This window comes from Accipiter gentilis, chromosome 33, assembly GCF_929443795.1.
Source record: "Accipiter gentilis chromosome 33, bAccGen1.1, whole genome shotgun sequence".
NCBI classification, from domain to species: Eukaryota; Metazoa; Chordata; class Aves; order Accipitriformes; family Accipitridae; genus Astur; species Astur gentilis.
Genome location: NC_064912.1, coordinates 1,499,564 through 1,515,810, shown reverse-complemented (window position 1 = coordinate 1,515,810; position 16,247 = coordinate 1,499,564). Strand labels below are relative to the sequence as shown.

The window sequence follows — 16,247 nt, the reverse complement described above, 5'->3', positions numbered from 1 at the left end:
CCTATCAAAGAACAGCACGTTCCCTCCCTGTCCTCATTTTCTCCCCGGTTAATAACCCTTTGCTGGTTTGGCTCGTTTGGAAAAAGAGACAGTAGCTTTGGGAACGACTCCTGGTATAATAGACAGACGTCAGCATTTTCAATCTGATCTGAAACACGGTGTTAATTCAAAGAGAGGACTTGGTGAAATGACTGCAGAAGGCCCACATTACATGTCTGGGGAGTATTGAGCCAACCTATATCAAAATGTGGCAGTGTGCGTGTGTTCCTCCAAGATGCTGAGAGATGCTTTGCACCCAGATGGTTGTTTTTCCTTTCAGAAATAGGCTGTAATAGCAGCCTCCTGCTCCTCCCTTTCCTCCGTGAGGCTCTGCTTTGGAGATACCCATTGCTGGGGCTCACGATGCAATGAAAACCCTTGTACCAGGGTTGAGTGGCGGGAGAAGACCTAAGGTGCAAGAGATCGTACAGCAAAGGCTGAGCTGTTGCCTGCACTGCGGGTGTTGGAGGCATGTGCTGGGGAGCCATGTTTTGGCTGGGGTTGGATGGGAGGTGCCTATGGTTTCTGAGCATCTGCTCTGCTCCTAAAGCCCCCACCATCTTCCTCAGTTGGGTTGTATCGGTGCTGAGGAACAGACCGAGGACACCAGAGTGAGGTTTGAAGCAAGCAGGGACAACCATTGCAAGACCATTCTCCAAACTTGCTGCCTGGGGCGTGTGGAGCAAGTGCTGGCATTGCATCTCAGATGCTGAACCCGTGGGCGTTAGCGGCACAGTCCCGTCCCAAGGACCCGTGGCTGTTTACTGGAGGTAGGGAGCCTGCTGCTGGTTTGGGGAGAGTCAGGAGGCCACTGGCCTGGTGGGACTCTTCTCTGTGGAGAAGGAGTACGTACCAAGCAGGGCTGGGACACCTTGGAGCATTGAAAAGGCTGTGTGTCCATTGGGTGGCTTCAGTAAATCCGGGATTTAGTTCCAGGGGAGATCAGGATGACTGTGTGAGTTTGGCAGTCAAGGAAAAGGAAGCAAGAGGCACCAGCATTGATGCCCTAAATCTTGGAGACAAGGTCTCCCACCTTACTTGTTGTGGCCTTGACCATTTCAGGGTATCTTTTCCACCGTATGTGAAAAGCACAGCTGGCCCAGAAACATCGCCAGAAACAGCTCCCTGTGGACCTGCTGGCTGGTTGTATCAAAAGGCGGTTTGCTCTGAGAAGTTGGAAAGCAGTCGCTCTGTGATGGCCTGGATGGAGTTGCAGCGAGGTGTGAAGTGTCCTGGGGGACCCGCCTCCTGCGGCATCCTCACCCCACAGGCAGCGTTTGCCATGCAACAAGATGTGTTTTCAGCAACAGCCTGCAATGTATTCTGCGCTGGAGGATGGAGGGAGAGGATGAGACGTGCTATTGCCGGCATGAAAAATCCACTTCTTAATTCTTCAGGGTTACAGGTTTTCTCCAAGGACAAACCCTCCCATGGCTTATCTTTCATTGCTGGCTGTTTGCTTTCTAAGTGTCTGAAACCACTTTTGAAGACTTCAGGCTCCCAGCAGCCAGCGCTGCAGAACACAGCACACTGGGGTTTTAGGTCAGCGGGTGCAAAGTCTTACATCATGGGTTTCTCATGCTTGCGTTGGTGGGCAGATGTTGTCCAATGGCAGAGAGGGCCTTGCACAACCACGGAGCCGTCTCACAGTCTGACGTGTGAAACTCAAGCCCATGATGAAAGGCAGATAGCAAGACGGTCACCCGCCATGGCTCACGTCTCTAGTATTGGCTTTGCCCAGTGGTTGTGGTCTTTGCTGCAAGATTCTTTGGTTGGAAATGAAAGTGTCTCATCTCCTGCGTCACTCCAGGCTCAGTCCAGGATGAGATGCAACCCTCTCACATCTTTGTCCCCTCACCACTGCCCTCAGTGCAATCATGCATGAAGGGCATTTTGGATGTGGGAGCTCTGCTGATGGGCAGTGCCTCATCTGGAGGATGTCAAGTGCCACTGGTTCTCCTGCTAGGAGGTGGCTCTTTTGCATGAAAGAGGCTCCTGTGTCGGAATAAAATGCCTTTCATGCCATCCTTTGTGGGGTCTGAAGAAATGGACCTGATGGTGATTTACTGATGCTGGGCATGGTGTGGTGTAGACAGCTGGCTTCTGAGGAGCTCAGCTCCCCGTGGGTGTTCAAATAGCAAAGGCCAGTCCCTGCAGCCCTTGGGGATAGGTAGATAGTAAGAGTTAATGGGGAAACTGAGGCACAGAGTCTTTAGCTCATAGGTGAGGCCATGCAGCCCAGACTGGCGTCCTTTGATTTTCATAGTACCAGAGGAAAGCCACTATGCTGGGCCCTCTCGCAGCCTGGCCTGTGGGAGGACCCCATCCCCCTGCTCAGTCCCTTGCTGTCGTTCCCCATGCAGCTGGTCCTCGGCCAGATGCTGGCTGGAGACATGCCCCCCACAGGGACCACATCTCTGACAGATCACAGCAAGGTTCCCGGCCCTGGAAATGGCTTTGGGCCATCCTGCTTGGCTCCTGCTGCAGCACATCCCTCCTCCCAATCTTCGATGCTTGACTTTTGGGTTGCTCGTGTCGGAGCCGAGGCCATTTGCTCTTCCCCAAGGGCAGCAAGTGCCTCTCGCTCTCCCTCGCCTCATTGCTGGAGTCCCTCATGCCCCAGGCGCCGAGGAGCTCTCCTCTCACTTGGCTGCAGAAACAGGCTCAGCATCCCAGAAATTCAGGCTTTCATGTGGGAGCCAATAGTCACACAACCTCCATCCAGAAACCATCATTATCGGCCGCTTGCTTTTTCTTGGTTTCTTTGAACTACAGCTCCCAGGATGCCTGAAGATATGCAGACATCCCGAAGACAGTGGTTTCCCATAAACTTTTGGGGTTTCATGCTTTGCAGGCAGGAATGTTTTTATTGCGTCGCAAATCCCTTCAAGTCCCTCAAACCTCCATGGCGCTTCCCCGCCGTGGGGCAGACGTGGTGACTGGAGGCAGCCGCGAGGGAAGCACGCCAAGGGCTTTTCTCTCCTGCATTTTTCCCCTTCTTGCAAGAGGGACCTTTGTAAATCCCCATCGTGCCTTTTCAAGGGGACTTTTGGACTGGGAGGAAGTTTGGACGAGCTACGGTTTGCCTGTAGCGATGCGTTTCCCATTTTCCTTGTCCCCATTATTTCAAGGGCTGTTAGGCAGTGTCCTGCATCCCCATGAGCACTGCTGGGCAAAGCAGGGGAGATGCTAACAGGCAAGTGCCTCGGGCAGGGTGAGGAGGGGTTTTCACTGAACTGGGAAGAACTGGGGATGCAGGGAAGAGAAAAAGATGCAGATTCATGCACCAGTGCAAGAGAGCCCAGCAGGCTGGGTTTTAAGTCCTGACATGCTCACAAGACCTAAGGGAAAACCAGAGGGAAATTTTCCTTTAGCATGGAGAGACGTGGTGGTAACTGTGACCTAGTGGGTCCCCAGCTCCGAGCACAGATCTGCCTCTGGGCCAGGTGAAACATCAGGGGATGGTGAATGCTGTGCACAAGTCCCTCGGGTGCCCCCACAGCTCAGCATCTTCTGTTGCCCATCCTGGGATGGGGAGGAGTGTGCTGGGAGCAGACTGGTGTCCGTGGTCTGGACCCGGCTACCCCTAATAACCACTTACTTTCTGTAGGAGAGGAGATGCAGAGGGCAGATTAGGGGTGTGTGTAACTTGGTGGCATTGTATGGCATTGCTCTTCTGACCGTAAAAGTACTTTAATGAGTTGTTCTCATTTGGTGCTGGTGAACACTAGTGTTGCATCTTTTAGTCAGACTCATGGAATTTTGCCTTCCTCCTTTTTCCCTTTGGTTGGTTAAAAAAAAAAAAAGCCCAGGACCCTCCATGGGTTGGGTTTTAGTACGTATTTCTTCTATAGGTGCCACTTTACCAGTTTGAGGAGCTTTGTGAATGAAACACGGAGGTGCTGGGTACCCTTTGGGGGCCACCACGAACCACCCGGCTCTTGCAGGAGGCAGCACACACATGGGTTGGGCTGCGTGTGTCCCCGTGGGACATGTCCTGGCCCTGCTCTGCGCTCTCTCTGAGCAGCCAGGCCAGCAGGATGCTGCTGGGGGTCCGTTTCTGGGCAGGCATCCTGATGCCTCTGGGGTCTGGGCTCATTCCCTGCCGCCCCTCTCCCATCCTTCTCTGCAGCCTCATGTGCAAGCACACCTGCACGCACAAGCACACCCACGTGCACAAGCACGCCTGAGTGCACGCACGGCTCCTGGCACCTGCCTGCCAGTCCCGACAGCGAGCGATGGTGGCAGGCGGTGTGGTCCGCTGGAGGAGGCGGGTGCCAGCCCAGAAAGGAAAACCATCGAGGCTCTGTGGCCGGCTCGCGTTAACCACATCACTCCTCTCCTTGACTTGGAAAAGCCTGGCCGACTGGCAGCCCAGAATAACAAGCTTTTCCATTGCTGCACGCAACATCGGACGCGGGGCCATTTAAAACAAGAGCCGGCTCCAGCGTGAGTGCAGCGCTCAGACTAAACAACGGCACATCCCCCCCCGGGGCGGCTTGTCCCCTGCAAAGGGGGATCAGGCTGAAGTCACAGCTGCTGGGGCAGATCGGGACGGCATGGCAGGGATGGCAGGGATGCCGGGACGGCGTGGTGGTGCCTCACAGTGTGTGGGCTCAGCCTTGAACGGCGGCCGGAGTGGGTGGAAGAAGATGAAGGTCCTGGGAGGGCTGAGCCCCTCCAGGGACCTCCTCACCCATCCATACTGATTGCATGCGAGGAAAGGGATTTGTTGGGTTTTGTCCTTTTTCTTTCTTAATTTTACCCGGTATCTTTGTAATGAGAATAAAAGTTTTAATTGCTAGGGGGAAATTCTGAAAACTAGCTATGAGGGCTGTATGCAGAGCTCTCCTGTCCCCTGGCAAGAAGGGAGCAAGTCTGCACGTTTCTCTGCCCTGGCAGATGTACGCTCAAGCATGCTCATGCAGCACGGTTGGAAGAGCCCAAGCTCTCTGTCCTGCTGCTCAGGAAGGAGTGGTGTCTTCATTAAAAACAATAGTAAAAGGAAAGGATTGAATCCTTAAAAATAAGCAAAGTGATGGGGATTTTGCCCAAGGAAAGGAGGTTTTGCCCATTTTATTTTGTAGATCTTATTTAATTGTTGTCTGTAGATGGTTGGACTTTTGTTTTTAAAGTAGATTAATTTTGAGGGTGAAGCATATTGGTGCATGCCATTCATGAAATGGTACTTGTCAATGATATGCTTTATGGTAGGGAGTCAGAAAAACATCTTTGCTTACATCTTCTTTTAAGCTGTTTTACAGCACCAAATGGAGATAACGGGATCTTAATGTGACAAGGTGGTAGGCGTGGAGATCTCAGCCTAAATATTGCTTAGAGTCTGGAGAGAGAAGAAACTTCCAGATCATCTTATGGTGTCTTCAGGATCCCACCTCTTCCGAAGTCCCGCAGCCCTGTTCACGGGCCACAGTCTTATTGCTGGGAATGGGATCTCTCGGCAGCACATCCCACTGCCTCCTTGCTGTGTTCACCCATGGGATGCTTCCTGGCTCGTACCCATGTGGGGGTGGGTTCACAACAGGATTGTGTGTGCCCGTGGGTGACAATGATGCCCGGGAAGGGAGATGATGCCGGTGCAGGTCCCATCCCCACTGGTGGCACGGGCATGCTGGGGGGCTGCAGGGTGCAGCATGACTCACTAGGCTGTGGGCACACGTGCCTGGCATCTCTGTTCCTGCACGGACAGCTGTTGGTCAGAGAGGGAACAGTTGTTATTGTCAAAATGCAAATGAATAAAATCATTGTTTTGGCAGAGAATTTTTAGGGGAAGGACATGCAAATTTACCTTCCGTTCAGAGTGTACATTGGTATTAAAATACAATGTTTGAAAGCCAAAACAAAGGAACATTTTAATTTGGGACTCGTCAGATGGTTCTTCTGCTTGGATTAGCATCAAATTCTTTGCAGCAAATGCTGTAAGTTTGACAAAACTCCAGTTTTCAAAGAAAACAAGAAAAAAGTTCAGAAAATGCCGTCCATTTCCAGGGGTTGTTGCTGCTTTCGTTTGCCTCCACTGTCGTGAAGCAGTTGGCTTGGTACTGAATACTGGACAGGCCAACAGGGATAGGCTTTGGAAAATGCAAGTAGGACGTGAGGTTGGGTTTCTTCCTGGGTGCTGCTTTAATCTGGCCTCTAAATAGCTCAGAAAAGTCAGCCGGGGTTCTGCTCGGAGGTGCGGGACCCAGGAGGTCTGGTGGGACCTTGGAGCACACCTGAAGGGTGCTGGCAGACCTTGCTGTCAGTGGGAGCGAGTGGGCAGCAAGGTCACGAGGCTGCCCACATTGCTGACGGAGGCTGCGCTGAAGGGATGTGTTGTGTTTCTTTCCTTGGCCTTCTTTATAAACACCCTCCAAATAAAACCTGCTTTTCCACAGTGCTTGGAAACAGCTGCGCTGCTTATTTAAATGCACCCGTGAGGTATCTCTGTCCTTCTCCCCTTGCTTTCCTTCTCCTTTCATCCTTGGGTATACCTACCCGCCTTGTGTTGCAGATCAGAAATAGAGACTAGCCATCAACTTGCTAATTGTAATGCAGCCTGATAATGCCAACTATAATTAGCTGTATGTATCAAAGTGGGTTTTGCTGGTGGAAGTTTTTTGTGACCCCGTTATCATACTTTAAATAGAGGATCCCATCTGCTCTGCCCAGCTCCTTGCTGCAGAGCCAGGTCCTGCAGAGTCCGACTTGGTCCTTTCCAGGGAAGCCAGCCCAACATCAGTGCCTGCATCTGCCAGGCTTGTGAAGAGCCAGGCCTGGCAAAGCAGCACTCATTGACAATCTTTAAGCATTGCTAATGGTCCCCAATATGTGGCAAACGTCGGCGACCACCAAGAGATTTGCTGCCACAAAGTCCCTTCCCTGAGCTGGCCGGCCATGTGCTGCCAGTGACACAGGGCTCCCCGGGGTTGTGATTATTGGGGTTTTGCAGCTCTGAGCCATCTCTCCTTTATGGTTTTAGGGTACTCGTCAACCAAGAGGCGGCTTGCATTGATGAGAGCCGTGGCACGAGGAGGAATGGCTCAGGTTCTCTGAACCATTCAGGGTCTCATGATAAACTTGTCTAGAGCTGCAGCATCGTGTCTCAGGGCTGTCAGACATCTCTCCTTGTTCCCTCTTGTTGAGACCTCTAGCTTCTTTCTTTACTGCCTCATGCAACTCCTGTTGTTCTTTCCCCATCTGCAGCATCCCCACTGTCCCTCTCTCTGGCCTCGGGAAGCCTCAGCATGCTGGCCAGCTGTCCTCCCCTTGGAGCAAGCCCCTCACTGGGTCAAAACAGGCATCACCAGCTTTGCTCGGTCCCTACAGACTGGCTGGTTTAGCTTGTGGAGACTCATACGCGGCAGGTGGGTAAGCCAGCACACTCGCAGAGCTCATCGCCTCAGCAGTGCAAACAAAAGCCTTTGGCTTCTTTTCTGCAGCGTCACCCAACCTCAGCACATCACACAGCTCACAAGCCCAGCGTGATAACACATGGAAAAGTTTGGTTGGGTGGATACGCCCGAATTCATTACTTGCTCAAACTGTAGCTGCCCGCAGCTGCTGTGTCACACTGTCTAATCTGTCCGGAGCTCGTCACGGAGGTAAACAAGCGCCTGTTCCACTGGTGTGCTGTTCAACGCCACCATGGTCGGGGGGGAGAGATTTCCTAATGTAATAGCTTGCAGGCAGACCTTGGGCTGTAATGGCATCAGATCTCACAAACTAGTCACAGTTGAGTCAGCCGGAGAAGTGGGACACTGAACTTCCGAAGGAAACCCAGGGACTTGGAGAAATTGTCGATGAGTTCCTCTCTGTACGCAGAGCCAATGCCCTGCCTTTTGGGTGAGGAACCAAACCTCCGGAGATGCTCTCTGCTGCCCTGCTGCATGGAATGCAAGCCCAGCCCAAGCTCCTGTGCCGCCACCTTGGGGAAGGCACCTCACTGCTCTTTGGGTTGAACTGTTGTATTCTGGCAGGAGATCACCCAAGCTTCCCGTTTCAAGCCCTGGGCAGCATCTGAGGAGTGGGGGGTGAGCCCCCAGAGGTGCGGCAGAAGGGCAGTGTCCCTTACAGGCATAGGAATTCATCAACAGAAGCCGTGGGTGAGCAACTTTGGCAGGCAGCAATGGCCCCGTGCAGTCAGCGTGTGTCCTTCAGCTGAGGGATCACATTGAGGGCAGGCTTCGGTCAGGGGGTCCTCAGCGCTTCCCACCCACTGCTCGCCTGGAGCTAAGATGTGCAGCATCCATTTGGGCTTGGGAATTCCCTGTGGGCAGTGTCCTGTGCCTGCCACCTGATGACCCAAAACAGTGGTGGAAGAGCTCAGTCTGTGGCTTGTGTGCCCCAACCCTGGACACGGCTCATGGATTTAGGAGATTGAGGAGGAGGAACATGAGGAGAGTGGAGTATGTGGCTGTCTGCAGCTCACCAGATTCCCTGTGTTGTCACCCATGAGCCCATGGAGATTAGAGATCAGTGGCCAAAACCACTTTCCTGAGTGGTGGGGGCAAGGGCAGGACAGCCTGGCAGCGTGGGGGGGCTCTTGGGGCTTCCTCCTCCGAAGCTCGCCTGGGGACCCCAGAAGTTTTGGTAGGAGTTGGGGCAGTTTTCAGCATCATTACCTCTGCTTTCTCCCCTTCTCAATAGGAACAGATAGCGAAGCAGGGTGGCAGGGGCTCACGACATCCTCTGGGCATGCCAGTGGGGTTTGGTGGCACGTTGTTGCATCAGGAGTGCCACAGAAAGCCCAAAACCAGCGGAGGTGAGCCCAAGGCATTGCTGCCTTCTGCCTGGCGGTCCCTCCGCTGCCAAGCCTGGTCTCCCTCATCCGAGCCCCGTCCCTCTCATTCAAGCCTGGTCCCCCCATCCGAGCCCAGTCCCCGGGCCCAAGCTCAGTCCCCCCAGCCAAGTCCGCACAGACTCGTGGTTACGTAAAGCCCCGGCGAGCACGACCGGGAGATTCTTCAGTGTCGGAATCTGAGTCACATGGGGCTGTTTTATTTCCCCCTCTGCTAATCTCGTTTCTATAGAAACAAGATTGGGAGGAAAAAAAAAAAAAAGAAAAGGAAAAAAAAAGAGCCAAGCACAGAGCGAGCGAGAAACCTGAGGTGATGGGTGAGGGAAGCGGAGGTGGCGGATGAGGAGGTTGGGCGGCACGGGTGGGAACAGGGGATCCCGGCCGGGATGGGAGCGTGCCTGTGGCTGTGTGCGTCGAGGGGCCAGGGACTCTCCCAAAGAGCCACTCTCAGATGAACTGCTCCTCCGGTGGCGAGCGATCGGCAGAGCCTGGAGGGAAGGGAGCAGAGGCTGTACAGGTGAGTGAACATTGCTCATGCGGCTCCCGGGCACCTTTCCCTGGCACGGCATGGCACACCACACCACAGCTGTGCCCAGCTCACCAGGGGTCCTGTCCCCAGCTGCTGCTTTGGGGACACGCTCGTGGCTGGAGCTGTGGTCAGTGGGCACTGTTCCTGAAGCGCGCCGCTGCAGCGGGCCGGTGAGCAGGGTTTGCCGGAGCGGCGTTTGCGGTTGACGCTTGCCCGGAGGCTGGCTGCGTGTGCGCGGCCGTGCGGTCGTGCACGTTCCCTTTCCGAAGCCTCTCGTCTCCCGAAAGGCTGCTGCCTGCTTGGGAGGCACCTTTCCAGCATCGATTATTTTTTCCTCTATTTTATTCTAACTGCACCTGTGCAAATAAAATACTCACAGGAGCCAAACCCCGGAGCTGCAGGGAGCGCAGAGAGCTGTGCTCACTCCCAGCCCCGCTTGCCCTGAGGCAGCCTCCGGCTTCCCAAGGCCAGGCTGCAGCCGGGGTGCCTGTAGGGATAAGCGCAACTCAAAAGCTGGTTTTGCAATGACTGTTCCCAAAGGGAGGGCCAGCTAAAAATGCTGCTTGTTTGCCTGCTGCCAAGCGCCTGGGCTGCTCGCAGCCACTGCACGGCTTGTCCCAGGACTTTTGCTTGCCTATGCTAATTCAACAGGCTGGCAGCTGCCTGCCAGGAGCGGGATTAGTTCAGAACCACGTACAAGCACGTGCTGGCTCCCCAGTCTCGGGCTAGGGAGTGCAACAAGTGGGAGTTATTCCTGCCTGGGCTAAAGTATCTCTGTCTCTGTGGGATGGATGGCTCATGTCTGTGTAGCGGTGAGGGCTTTGGCTGGGTGTGTTGGTGGAGCAGGAGCGTTGGCGGTGCTGCTGGTCCTGCGCTGGTGCCCGCGCTGGCACTGCCTCATGACCTTGGTTGTCCTGCACCCGTGGCACGGTGCAGCTGTGCCTGTATGGACCACGGTCTGCCCTGCAGTTCTGGCCATGGCATGGCCGGATCTTGCAGTGCCAGTGGCTGGGTGAGGCACCGCACGAGCACCTGGGCTTTTGCGGGCACACTCTCACTCTGACGGCTGCAAATTGCTGAAATGCACAGCTTTTTGCAGAGGCAGCCCGCAATGTCCCTCCAAGGGCCACCGCAGGGGAGAGGGAGGGCCATGGAGCTGAGGGGATGGGATTTTGCTTGTCATCGCTTTCCAGTTGTGGCATGGCGTGGGGGACGGCGGCAGTGAGGCATTGTAAACCCCCGGCCAGATTCGCGCCTGTGCACGGCTGGTGAAGCCGGAGGGATGAATCGAGTCCCTGTGTATTTCTGTACTAAGTCAGCTTTGGGAAATGTCATTGCTCATCCGCCTGCCTGGCCAGTGAGTGGGTGGAGGGCGGCACTTCAGACCCTTGTCCTCATCCGAAAGGGCAGCTGAGCGGATTTTTATGCTGGGATGCTGCACCCTGTGATGGCTCAGCAAGCTGGCTGAGCCACAGGCAGGATGGGGCCGGGTTGCCAGCCCACCGTGTCTCTGGTCTGCCAGCGTTCTCACTGCCTCAGCGAGCCAGGGGCTTTGGCAGTCTCCCCTGCTGGGGTCAGACCCCCCAGAAAACGTGCCTAGTGAAGGGACGGACTGGTGTTACACGGCACGTTTGGGCAGCACAGCTGGCGTGGGAGCTGTGCCCTGTGCTGAGACGGAGTCTTCCCCCTTGGCCGGGCTGGGCTGTACCAGTTGCGAGGGTCCGAGTGCTGCTCTGGGCATCCTCCGCTTATCCTGGTTGAACACCCTGAGGGGCCAGCAGCACACACCAGGCTGGGGACAGCACTGTCCCCATCTCCCTTCAGCAGCAGGATCTGCTTCTGGCTGCCCCTGCCTGCTCGGCGCCTGCAGCGAGGGCTGGGTGCTCTGGCTGATGCCAGGGCGATGTTTGCCGCGCCGGGTCCTGCCGCCCCCACATGTGCACGAAGCGGTGATTTTATGGGGGAGATGTCACGTGCGGGCTTTGCATCCCTGCGCCCCACCGGCAGCGGCTTTCCTGCCTCCCCGGCACTGCCAGCTCTGCTCTGCTGGGAGGTTTTGAGGGACGGGCTGAGGATGGGTATTGCTGCAAGAGTCTCCAGGGCCAATAATTATTTCTGGGGAAAAGATGCTGTGTTCTGACTTAAATGCTGACATGGGACTCTGAACATGTGTAATCTGGCTGACAGATGGCAAGTCATAGAGGTGTGATTTATGATACAGCACAGTAGCTGAACAACCTTCTCTGGTTGTCAGGAGACAATTCTTCCCAGCGCTGTGGTTGATGTTTCAATTGATGGTTTTCCCCGCGTGTCCCCTTGGCTCCTTGGCGGCTTGCGGAGACTGCTGGGGAGCCTTGGCAGGTGCCGGCGCAGCAGGCTGGGTCTGCTGAGCCCCGGCAGCACCGATGCTGAGCTGGTGCAGAGATGCTGCTTCTTATGGTGGGGTGGGCAGGTGACCCCAAATCCTGCCCAGGCTGGTCCATGAGAAGTCCGATGCAGCAGGCAGGGCTGGGTGAGCAGTGCTGGCCTTGTCCCCGTCCCGTAGCTGGGATGAAGCTGGCTTGAGGCGGCATTGGCTCCCTGGGGCTGCCTGTTTCCCAGACCAGCACTTGTGGTGCTGAGCGTACTGGTACTGATGGGAGAAGGCATGAAAATCTTGTCCATCAGTGCAGTCTACAAGAGGAAGGATGCCAACAGCCATAGGGAACCTGCATTAGTCGCACAGGCTCTCTGTGCCTCAGTTTCCCTGCCTCTACCTTAAGATCCCTAAAGTTGATTTTTCTCAAGGGACAGGGACATCTATTAATGTTTGGAAAACGCTTGGGAAGTAGAACTTCGGTCTCAGCAGCATCTCCCTCTCCACGTTAGAGGCTCACCGCCGCTGCCACCCGCAGAGCACAGACCCTGGGCACGATGCCCAGTGCATCTGCCGGAGCTTCCTGACCCTGGGAGCATCCTGAACCCGGGGACTAGGGCAGCCCCAGCAAGAGGACCTCAGGGAAGCTGACCCACAAGCAGGGCCTCAGTGGGGCGAGGGGAGTGGGGCAGAGCAGACTGCCAGAGTCGGGCTGCGTTTGCCTGCGTGCAGCCACGGCAGAGCAGGTATGATTCATTCCTTCTTCTGCAGTACAGTTTATGTAAAGCAGCGCTGTATAAATAGCCAGATGATACTGTAACGTGCTCCTGGCTTTCTAATTAGTGATGCTTCTGTTGGAGCTTTTGGGTCTGGTGGAGGTGAGAGGAGGCTGGTTCATTGCTGAGAGCTGCATTTGTTGCTGACAGCTCTCAAGGGGGAGGTACCGGCCCGTCAGAGCAGTCGCAGGTGTCTCCTCTAACCTGTGCTGTGAGCAGTTGGAGGTGGTGGGTGAACCCGCTGGGTGACTGGCTGGAAGGTTGGTCTGGAGGGTGAAAGCAGCACCCAACATCTCCAGATTCTTGATCACCTTCTGGCTCGTGTGTGGCCTCGCTTTTCCACCCTGGGTCGGGCAGATCTAGGCAGCACCTGCCCTGAGCCGGAGAGCATTGCCTTCCTCCCTGTGCCTTTCCTGCGATGCTGTGTTGCAGGGGGAGTCACGGCAAGGCCACATGTCCCCAAGCACCCAGGTGGCTTCTCCAGCCCCACCAGCGCACTCTGCCCTCAGGGACTAACGCTCCTTCATTCCGAGCCCTGTCAGCACATCACCCTGTTTTCCCCCTGCCAGCTTTTCTTGGCGGCTGCTGTCGGCTCTATCCAGTGGCTGCTCCTTCCCTGCTTGAAGCAGGTGGATGCATCTGGGTAAACCTCCTGGGTGTGTTAATTGTCCTGGTGGTGTTGATTGCAAGAGGCACGTACTGGCATGACAGAGGCACTTGTTTGTCGCGAAAGAGCTGCCTTCTTGCATCCATGCCAGGTGGTTTGGGATTTCCCAGCCCTGCTGGGTACCAGTTTGGGAGGGGTGGCTGTAATGGTGCAAGAAGCATGGTGGGGACGGGGTGAGCATAGCAAACAGGATAGTGTTCTTCAGGCAGTCCCCAAATCTCATTCGATCCAAATCCCCAGCATCCTGGTAGCTGGGGGATGGAGGCCTCACCCCTGCAGGGTGGCAGGAGCCTCTCCTGGGGAGGTGGAAAGCTGGGCAGCATTAGGACAGCCGCAGTGGGACCAGTCAAAGGCCAATGAGGAGGTGCTATAGGATGCCAGCAGCACACATTCCCACTACCCAGCCCCATCCCTGGGTCAGCCCCAAGTCCTGCTCACCCCGGGGTCCACATCACACCGGGGGCTGCTGCAGAACATCAGCGGTCAGTGCACATGCCTCCCTAAATTGGAATCTTACTCATTACAGACGAGCTTTGACACCAGATCAAAGGAGAGGCGAGGTGGTGGGGATGGTGTTAGTGCAGGGCTCTGCTCGATGGGCTTTCACAAGGTGCCTGGATCACTCCTCTTCAAACGCCTCTTCCTCCGGCTGTGAGCGGGGGAAAGCTGGGGTTTGGGTTTCTTGTTGGGTTTCTTTTAAGGCAAACCTCATCCTTTACATCAAAGTAATATTTCTTCTCAAGAATGTAAAGAATGACCCTGGAAGGTCTGAGCGGCTCTTTCCCGGCGGTGATTGGAGAGACGAGAGCCTTCTCCAGAAAGCTGTCTCCACCCCGTCCCCAGCAACAGCAATTCATAAGCTGAAAAATAAATCAATAACCAGAGTTAATGAATTGAAGATGTCGGTTTAAAATGTATCAGGAAAAAAACTGTTAGCTGGTCGTGGTTGGCTTAATTATTGTGAGGAAAGGCAGGGAGCTCTTGTTTCTGAGAAATACCTTCTTTTTTTCTTTCGTTCTTTGGAAGTGTTTTGTTTGGTTGAAGCCAGTCAGGAGGAGGAGAGGCAGTGGCCATGCCGGCATGCGTGGCAGGGCTGGCAGGCAGCATCAGTGCCACCAGCCTGGCCGTGTGCCCAAGTCGGGGGGCCCCAGCTCCCCAGGCTGCTCGTCTCTTGCTCCCACCTCTGCTCCTGGTGAATTGGCAGCAGGGACGGGTTGTGGCACCATGTTCAGCTGCAAGCTGGGTGTGCTCGCCCTCGGCACAGTGGGCACCGGGGGCTCTGAGTGCTGCAGAGGAAAGCAGAGGGCTGCAAGTCTCTGCGGGGCAGGCGCCTCCAAAGCAAATCTCAGTGCCAGCTTTCTGCATGCCATTGGGCTTGGAGACAGTGCCGTTGTGCTTCAGGACAGCGGTTCTCTTCTGGAGAGAGCCAGGGTGGAGGGGGGTGTGTAGCATGGCCCTGGACCCTGGAGATGCTTTACTTCCAGGTCCCAGGGACTGGGAGTGGTGCTGGAGCATCCCACTGGGTGGGAAGGGGCTTTGTCGCCACAGATGGGTCTTGCAGCTGAACCCATTTGCTCACACACGTTTCTGTTTCCTCCTCCGAAACATCTCTGATGTGGGCTGATTTCCATGTCAGCCCTCATCAGGAAAGCCATCCTGGTGTTTGAGAGCCCTGACTGGGAGGCCACAGGGGCTCTGGGGTTTCTCTGAAGGAGCACGCAGCCATGGCAGAGGTCTGCTTTGATTCTCTCCACCAATGCTTCCCTGGCTGCCCGACTCCTCTCAGGCAGGAGCTGCAAGAAGCAGAAGCAGCCAGCGTTTCTCCAGCACTGGCCATCACCAGTTGGCTTTTGGGCAGGAGCATACAACCTAGGGAGGTGATTTTGCTACAGTGGGGAGCAGGACCAGGCGCTAACTCAGCCTGCCAGGCTCGCAGCTTCGGTTTTGCTAACAGCACGCCATGGACCCGTGCTGGGCCTGACTTCGTGAAGCGATGCTAAACCTGCTGCTGCTGCTCTGCTTCTTCCCCTTGAGGCTGGTCCCACCCTGTCCCGGTGCCGCTGACCCTCCAGGAGCCCTCTCCTTTCAGCTCCGAGCATCACCTGGCTTTGTGCCGTGGACTTGCCGCTGAGAGCCAGGGTGCTTCAGTGACATTAACACCTTTCCTCTCCCCTTCCCCAGGTCGGAAAGCAGCCTCTCTAGGTTTGCCCACCGCTTGTCAGTTAAGCAGAAGCAGGAGAAGAGAAGGAAAGCTGAGTATGCCTCGGCCGAGCTGTCTGCATTCCGGCCCAGGTCTCTGAGCATTGAATGGTAAGAGCTGCAGGACAGGGCTGGGGGAAAGGAGCTCCTGCCTCTCCAGTCCCCCTCCTGTCCCCTGTCCCCACCACTGCCACTCGCTGTCCTTGTCCAATTAATGTCCCATGGGACAACACTCCTTCAAACCCGTCCATCTGCTGCAGAAGCTCCCCCAGGGTATCAAGCCAAAACATCCCCCCTCGCTCCAGTGCCGGGAGCAGCAGGGAGCCCCGGGTGGCTCCTTCCTTGGCGGGCTAAAGGAGACCCCACAAACTGAGCCATGGGGGTCTTTTGGGGCTCATGTGGGATGTGGACATGCGTGACTGCTGTTCAGGGGCATGGGACTGCATGACCTCTGGCAGCCCCAGCTGCCAGCTGCTCCTCCTCTCCTCTCCTCTCCTCTCCTCTCCTCTCCTCTCCTCTCCTCTCCTCTCCTCTCCTCTCCTCTCCTCTCCTCTCCTCTCCTCTCCTCTCCTCTCCTCTCCTCTCCTCTCCTCTCCTCTCCTCTCCACGCTCCTTATAGGAGCTGCTGGAGGATGCATGCCACAGCCCCTCGCTGCCCAACACACCTCTGTTGGATAAACTGGAGCCAAGAGCCACGGCGGGACGGCCACAGCCGGCAGGGGAGAACTGGGAGCCACAGGGGCTCCCCGCTGGCACCGCACAGGGGGGTGAGTGGTGTGAGGGCATGGGGCTGCCACAGCACAAGCCACCCTCCAGGACAGCCCCGTTTGCCCACCCCAGAGGGATGCCGTGATCCTTCCTTCCTTGCTGGTGCTGCTGCCGTG

At 55.8% G+C, this 16,247-nt stretch overlaps 1 protein-coding gene across 6 annotated transcripts in view; it reads left to right on the top strand.

The window, feature by feature from the left end:
• Positions 1-16,247, top strand: part of LOC126034279 (ankyrin repeat and fibronectin type-III domain-containing protein 1-like) — a 256,666-nt gene that overhangs the window by 199,986 nt on the left and 40,433 nt on the right. For 3 of the 6 annotated variants that reach the window (XM_049791787.1, XM_049791783.1, XM_049791785.1), the window contains one exon: positions 15,346-15,474. The exons of 1 other annotated variant lie outside the window; for it this stretch is intronic. In XM_049791787.1, the coding sequence (XP_049647744.1) occupies positions 15,346-15,474 (129 nt within the window). Of the gene's footprint in view, positions 1-9,176; positions 9,354-15,345; positions 15,475-16,247 lie in introns of those variants that run through there. 2 more of the 6 variants (XM_049791788.1, XM_049791789.1) reach the window with 2 other exon arrangements.